The sequence below is a fragment of the Notothenia coriiceps genome, unplaced genomic scaffold (genome assembly GCF_000735185.1).
Source record: "Notothenia coriiceps isolate Sejong01 unplaced genomic scaffold, NC01 NC01_scaffold00037396, whole genome shotgun sequence".
NCBI lineage: Eukaryota > Metazoa > Chordata > Actinopteri > Perciformes > Nototheniidae > Notothenia > Notothenia coriiceps.
The window spans coordinates 4806-12822 of NW_011370097.1; the positions used below are offsets into that span (position 1 = coordinate 4806).

An 8017-nucleotide genomic window follows, 5' to 3' on the forward strand; every position below is an offset into this window, starting at 1 on the left:
CTGCTCTCTCTTGCTGCCCCAGTGCTAACTCGTTGTGGAGAGGATTGATGTGCGACATGACTGTGGAGAGGCCGTTAAATGCTGTCAACTCAATGGTGACTGTTTTGAATATTATGAAGGTCGATATTGGTCTGTTATTAGTAATCTGACATTGTCCATGATTATTATCCACCTGCATTGATAATGTCTGGTACAGCTGCAGCTAATGAATACGTTTTAATCACCTTTTCATAACGTTTGTCTTAACCACAGCAATACCATCCAGTATGGTGTAAGAAGAATGGATTCAGGTCAGTCTGCAGGGGTTACATGTTTTAAAGAGTTGGTGCAGGGAATGAGTCCAAAACCTGGAAATGAGTTTAGCATTTTTACCAGTTTGGTTTTCCCTCATCGCAAAAGATTATTATTTTATTTATTTATTATTCAAAATATTTTCATTGATTTTCCACAATATAACAAACAGGTAGCCACTCAACATTAAAAAATACAGCACACACAGAAAGTATATCACAATATTAATTGACATCCAGAAGAGTACAAAATATGTATATAAGAAGTAAACATACACATAAATTATTGAATTAAAAATACATGGTAAATAACCAAAAGTAAAAAATGAAAACATAAATGAATAAAAAACATGTGGGTGGGGGGGGTTGCTACATTATTATCAATGTTAAGAGAATTCCGTTCTCAAAAGTAGGACAGAAATGGTTGCCAGACATTATAGTACTTTGCAATAGAGCCCCGGGTGATGTGGCTTTAGCTGCTCCGAAGTTTAAGATGGGACCATTACTTCCTCTACCCCAGCCGCTTTGTGAGTGGCGGTCGGCCCTCTTCCAACTAAAGGAGTATCAGACGTCTAGCAATGAGGGTAGAGAATGCCACAGCCCTCAGCCTGATCCAGTTGTTATTCGTGTCTCCTGTGTGACTCACGCCAAATAAATGCGTCAAATGGGTTAGCATCCACAGCCGTGTTACATGTACGAAAAGGTTTTAAATATACCAGTCCCAAAACATGTGACCCTTAGGCTGGCCCGGTGTCCGCCGACTGCACCTGATGCAGGTTGGGGTCAGGCCTGGGTAAAAATCGGCCAGTTTTTACTTGCAGAATAGATGTAAACCTATGCCAAAACCTTACATTGTAGCAGCCCATGTCTGATGCACAATTGAGGATGAGTGGAACAAATGCGAATTGCCTGCCTACCAAAATAGTACTGATATAGTTATTCCCAGCTTCTTCCTCCCATTGCCTCATTAAGTGAATTAAGCGACGGAGCGGCGACCCTCTGAATATGTCATATAGATACAGACACCAGACCCCTGTCACAGGAATCCATATTGAAACAGTCATCAATCCAGGTACTCTGTGGGGCTGCTAGAGAGAAGTGGGTCCTGACATAACTACGTATCTGCAAATATTTGAAGAAACATGACTGTGGGATATTGAAATCCTTCTTTAACTGCTCAAAAGAAATAAAGTGTCAATTTTTTAAAAGATCTTTAAAGAGCAATTTGCTGGTTAGAGACACCAGTGAATAAATGTGTAGGAAAATGATGAATACACTAGATTTTCCCAAAAATATACAGAAATATACACTACAGTGACATCTGGCATCGTTTTAGTAGGACATTTTCACTTCTGCATAAAAAAGCCTCCGCACGTGACCTCCCGCGTGTGACGTAACATGGGGGAGAGCGGCCGGTCTAACGTATGAATAAACATGGATCACAATGCTAGTTTTGACACAGAAGAGGTTGAAAATATATATTCAAATGCATATGATTATAATTATGAGCCTGATATGCGTCCAAGAGACCAGGAGCAGCCAAGGATTAGAAAAAATAACGGCCATCGGAGAGAAATGGAGCTTTGGTGTGTGGAGAACCAGTGGAAAACAGAGCAGCTGTCTTGGTGAGTGACATCACAACATTGTAAAGTTAGCTATCATATATCAGGCTATAACTAAAGTAGTATTGATAATATTGTAACGTTACTGGCAGGACTGTTGATACTGATCCATAACAGAAACTAATGCGCAAGTATCAGCCGTATCTACGGCTGATACTTGACGATCTGGCGAAGAAATGTTGTGGAGCCTCCGTTGATATGCCGTTGTAAATGGCTTGATGGAAAGCAGGTGTGTAGTCGGGGAGGGTGCACAGCTGATTGCAGCAGGTGAGTGGAGGTTGAGCCAGGAGTGACAGCCACCACGCCCACACAAACAACACAGACAGGGGGAAACAAACACAAAGTAGATGGCTGGAGCAGTACAGCCACCACAGCGTTACCTAATGCAACTCCACACTATGTCGGGCCACACTAGAGAAAAAAAACAGAGAGATTTCGAGAAATAAAGTCGTAATAATACAAGAATAAAGTCATATTACAAGAATAAAGTCATAATTACGAGATAAAGTCGTATATTCGAGAAACAAAGTCGTAATGATTACGAGAAATAAAGTAATAATTACGAGTCGGAATTAAAGTCGTAGTTCCATAAGTGACTTGAGAGCGGACTTGGAGGAGATTGTCTCCGTTCTGCAGGAGGAAACGGCTGGATCTGGCCGACTACATTATATTACATTGCAATTTAGCTGACGATTTTAATCCAAAGTGAACTTACAATAAGTGCCATTCGACCACGAAGATACAAACTTGAAGAAAACAGAATCATATAAGTACTTAGGTTTCATAGAGCCTAAAACATTTCAAGTGCTCTCAACATGCTTTAGATAAGCCAGTCCTTTATTAGTATGATAAGTGATTTGTAATAATTCTATCGCTCGAAGTTGGAGTTGGAAAGAGATTTTCAAGTCTGCGCCGGCAAGATCTGCTGTCCTGATTTCAATGGGGAGCTCATCTGATTCCAACTACAAGGCTATCGTTAGACTCCTTCTGGATCGAAAGCCTTGATTACAAGTCTCATCGTTTCTTCTGAAACAACAAATCCCCTTTGAACAGCTCGTAGATGTAACCAACCGATAGCCTTGTAGTCGGCCAGAACCAGCCATTTCCTCCTGCAGAAAGGAGACAATCTCCCTCCAAGTCCGTTTGGTTCCTTTCTTCGAAATAAATAGACATGGTTTCCATTGCACACCTTTTCAAAGTCTAATACTTATGATAATCTGATGCTGGATGTGGCCCAAAAAGATTAAGTAAATTTTTCGTTTTTTAATTTGAAAGAAAAAACCTAAAACCCCTAAAGTACTGCTTCCCTCCATTTTTTATTGGCAGGAACGGGCTGCTTGGTTTGTCCTTCCCTTCTCAAGTCACCTTATGAAAACATACGACTTTTAATCTTCCAAAGTAATTTATGACCTTAAAATTCTCGTAATTATTTAAATTACGACCTAAACACAAAAAAAAATAATTTTTTTTCTAAGTGGTTGGGCCTTAATACTCGTCCTACAGCTAAACCACAGTGTTTACACTAATGCCAACTCCACACTAACGGTGCCCTGTGTACCGAGGGGAAGACGCGAAGGATACGGCTGAAATACTTGACGATCTGGCAGGAGAAAAGGTTGTTGGAGCCCTCCGTTGATAAGACCGTTGGTAAATGGCTTGATGGAAACAGGGTGNTCATATGAGCTAGTCCTTCTGTTTGTATCCAACAGTTAAAATGTACGAATTACATTGAACCAGAATTGTCCCCCTTTTTTCTTTAACAGTGAAGAAAATTGGTTATGTTAATGATATATTGACGGCAAAACTCAAAATGTCCCCGGTTTTAATTTTGTAAAATACTGGTAACATTGATAATATAGTAACGTTACTGGCAGGACTGTTGATACTGATCCATAACAGAAACTAATGCGCAAGTATCAGCCGTATCTCGCGTTACCTAATGCAACTCCACACTACGTCTTACGGTGCTGTGTATCGGAGGGGAGACGCGAGATACGGCTGATACTTGACGATCTGGCGGAGAAAGGTTGTGGAGCCTCCGTTGATATGCCGTTGTAAATGGCTTGATGGAAAGCAGGTGTGTAGTCGGGGAGGGTGCACAGCTGATTGCAGCAGGTGAGTGGAGTGACAGCCACCACGCCCACACAAACAACACAGACAGGGGGAAACAAACACAAAGTAGATGGCTGGAGCAGTACAGCCACCACAGCGTTACCTAATGCAACTCCACACTATGTCTTATGGTACTGTGTACCGGAGGGGAGAGAGAGAGAGCAGCGAAGGGGGGGAGAGAGATGTAATACGGTTTCCTGCTAAAGCTGTGGAGAGTATGTGCTGCAGGGAGGTGGATGTACAACGCACCCAGGAACGAAAGCTAGTTCCGGTCCTTTTCCCCTGAGGGAAACTGTGGACTCGATGTCCTCACCATGATTAAAAATGGTGAAATGCAATGTAAAATTACCAAAAAAATACCAGCTCACTACATCACAACCGCTCAAACCAACTACAAACTACTACCGCGGATTGGGCAGAGAACGAGTCCGAGAAAGTTGCTCCCCCATGTGGCGTAATATGACGCGTTTGACGTAAAAAGAAAAAGCAGTTTTTAGTAGCAGAGCTCAAAACGGCTCCTTTTCCTCTGAATTCTTGCCCTTATGTCTTGTAAAACATATAAAATCCTGCATTAACTTTTTTAATTGTAATTTTCAGGCAAGGTTAAGCATAAATGTAGTAAAAAACCTGAAAGTTGCTCTTTAAATAACATTGTTTCTTTAATAATGACTCACATACTAGCCAATGTGTTGTGTGACAGGAGTTGTTCTTTGCTGTTCTTGATTGTTGATTCATTATCATTATATCTAAAGTAGATGGGTCAAAGTTTTATTAAAACTAAAATCCAAAAGATGATGTTGTAATATGTAAAAAAGCCCAAGTATTTCTATAATAAAGTGAAAGGAGTGTAAACAGATGGTGCTAAACATTCAAGGTGTTTAATCAAGAAGTGTTTCACTGTTAGATCTATTGGGATTTTTTATGAAGAAATTGTGGAAGGTGCAATATTCAAATCGCGTAAACATGCATTTTTAAAACATCATTCCATCTCTTTTTGTCTTTTAGTATTTCCTTTCTAGACTACTATTAAACTAGATGACTGATGGTTGAAACAACGATTTTGCAGGATTTGACTACATTTGCTGCTGATTGATTAAAAACTGCCTGTAAAGCCCCAGAAAGTGCTGACACGCCTCTCTCTCTTTGCCTCCATACAGTCCATTGTGAAGAACGGCAAACAGGCCATGGTTCTGTTTTCCCTGTCGGTCACCGGAATGAACCAGGGCGTGATGATTTCCAACCGCCACGGGCGGCCCAAGCGCTCCAGCAGTGAAATCCCCAGGGAGGGCGGCAGCGAGGAGTCCGAGCCCAGGAGGAGAAGATCCCGGCAGACGGAGGAGAGCACGGAGGACAAGAAGTGCTGTTCCAAATGCGTCTGCAAGCCCATTGATGCCGACACCATCGACATCTACGCCAGGGCCGTGTTCCCTTTCACTTTCGCCGTGGTGAACGTGATCTACTGGGTGGCATACACCATGTGAATGGCTGACATCCAGGGCTGTATATAAGAAACTGCTGGAGTCTCGTCACTTCAATGCTGGCAGACTGGTGCACCCCAAATATACTGCAGGCCTCAGTAAAAAAAGTAAAACGAAACAAGACAATCTTCAGACAAAAAGAAGTGTCACGGTCTCTGAATATGGAAATACGGTAATTAATGGAACTAGTTCAGAGTATAAAAAGTGTTAGCAGGACTATATATATTTAAATACAATTACAGAAATGTGCTGTATAAAGGACTGTATTGCCTGCACAGTTACAGTTTAGCCAATTTCCACACGTCATCCTGTTATAAGAACGTAACACAGGACTAAAAATCTACCTGCAGTACTGACCACAAGCTCACATCTCGCAAACACCAAATAGCTCAACAAACTCAAAGCAACAATCTGGAGTGAACCGCCTGTTATCTTGAGAAAAAAAGAAGCAAAAGCGCCGCCCAAACTAGAGATGAGGTGTACCACTATCCTGCATGGCTGATAACTCACTCACCCTCTTCCCGCGCCATCGCCACCCCCTCTCTTCCTTTCTTCCTCTCTCTTCTTCGGTCCTCCACCCATTTTGTTTTCAATTCATTTTTCGTACAGAACACCGTCTGCGGGGTCTTATCTCCTTCTGCCAGTTCTGCCTGTTTCCTCACCATTAAAGGACTTCCTTCACTACAGTACCTGTTTGTGTCTTTGTGTGTGTGTGTGTGTGTGTGTGTGTGTGTGTGTGTGTGTGTGTGTGTGTGTGTGTGTGTGTGTGTGTGTGTGTGTGTGTGTGTGTGTGTGTGTGTGTCTCTCTCTCCTGGCTTCAAACGGTCACTTTAACCTTGAAATACAAATGCTGAAATCCCCTCTGGCGGCAGCAAATTTGTCAATGCAAAATATTAGGATATTATTTCAAAAAGAAGGTTGTCTAAAGGCTCAAATTTAATGGATTATGAATTATTGAATTGTCCAACTATCAGAGGTCAAGAATTGTGGTCTATGAATAATTGCATACTTTTATGTGTCCTTTTTGTGAACATCCAAATTGATTTTCAGGAGGGTTAGGTATGAGAGAGCATTAATGCTTACCCTTTGAAAGAATGACCTAGTTTCCTTATTAGATTCAGCAGCAAAGCATTGCCTATGATAATCTTTTTAACCTCAGGTGTCTTGTCTTAGCACATTCTAATTTTATCTTTTGGGGTTTAGCAAATATTATTAGAAAATAAATAAGAAAACATTGTATAATTCATTTAAAGCAGGGGTGTCCAAACTTTTTTCACCGAGGGCCACATACAGAAAAACATACGAAGCGCTGGGCCACTCACTAGAGGTGAGGTATATTCCCGATAAGTTAAGTTATAAATCAGAAAAATAAATCAAATGTAGGTAAATTATGCTTAATCCTTGAAAATGCTGTAAGAAAAAAACAGCTTATACTGTACATCACAGCTCTCCATAGGGTTTCATTTATCTTGTTAGCAGCTCATTCCTTAAAACAGGAGATTCAGATTGATTATAATAAGAGGAAATAGGAAGGGTTTATTTCGAGCGTGTTATGGAAATAAGTTACTGGGTTTTTTTCTTATCAACTTAGATTTGATAGAAAACATTTTCAACTTTAATTGACTGAATTGTTTGAAAAGTGGGCTTCATAACAAATGAATACTGTGTAATATCTGTTTTCATCTATATTTGAGAAGTACAATATAAGGCAAACACAAGTTTCATCTGTGAGCCATACTCCATTATACTTTTTGAATTTGTTGAGGGCCGATTCAAAATGGCCCGCTGGTCAGAAAAGTTGAACTTTTCTCAACTTTCAGCGCGTGCAACGGAGGCAAAGCGAAGCAACGGAACCACAATGCAGTTCGCCAAAGCTTGACGTCACCCCATTCAAAGTGAATGGGAAGCGTCTCTGTTGAAGCAGGCGACGGAACAGTGTGGACGTTACATAAGAGAAATAAGTGTTTTTTTTCAATTTTTTATAACCCTAACACTAACCCTGAATTCTTGTCATGAGGTATGCAAAATGTGACTATTACATTGACAAAGACACACTTACGGTACGTCTACACAGCAGCTTAAAAAAAATCTTCCAACGCTTCTCTGCCCATTGACTTTGAATGGGGGTGACGTCACTTTGCCTCGCTTTTCGCCGAACTGCATTGTGGGGAAGCAAAGCGAAGATTTCCAGGATTTTCAGGATTCAAAAGTTGAGCAATGTTCAACTTTTGAAGCTGAGGTGGAAGCGTCAGCCAATCAAATCCCGTTTAATGCAAATCTGACAGTACAAGCGCTAGCCAATCAAACCGCGTGCAAGCTGGGAGAGAGACATACCGCAGTTCATTTCCTCATATTCCAAACGAGAAATTACGGTAGCAAATCACCCGGTTCTTTGCGACCAGAACTATTTACCGGGATACAAACCGGAGGAACCAGGCATGGAGGGAGGTGGCAGAGACAGTGGGTGAAACTGGTAGGTTTTCGCCTGTTTGGGGAGTTTATATATATATATATA

At 41.1% G+C, this 8017-nt stretch overlaps 1 protein-coding gene across 1 annotated transcript in view; it reads left to right on the forward strand.

Moving 5' to 3' along the window:
* The window catches only part of gabrd (gamma-aminobutyric acid type A receptor subunit delta), a 10264-nt gene extending 4073 nt beyond the window's left edge, over positions 1 to 6191 (forward strand). The window contains exon 6 of the mRNA XM_010796952.1: positions 5182 to 6191. Within this exon, the coding sequence (XP_010795254.1) occupies positions 5182 to 5505 (324 nt within the window). The 3' untranslated portion in view covers positions 5506 to 6191. The remainder of the gene's footprint in view (positions 1 to 5181) is intronic.
* The last annotated feature ends 1826 nt before the right edge of the window (positions 6192 to 8017 follow it).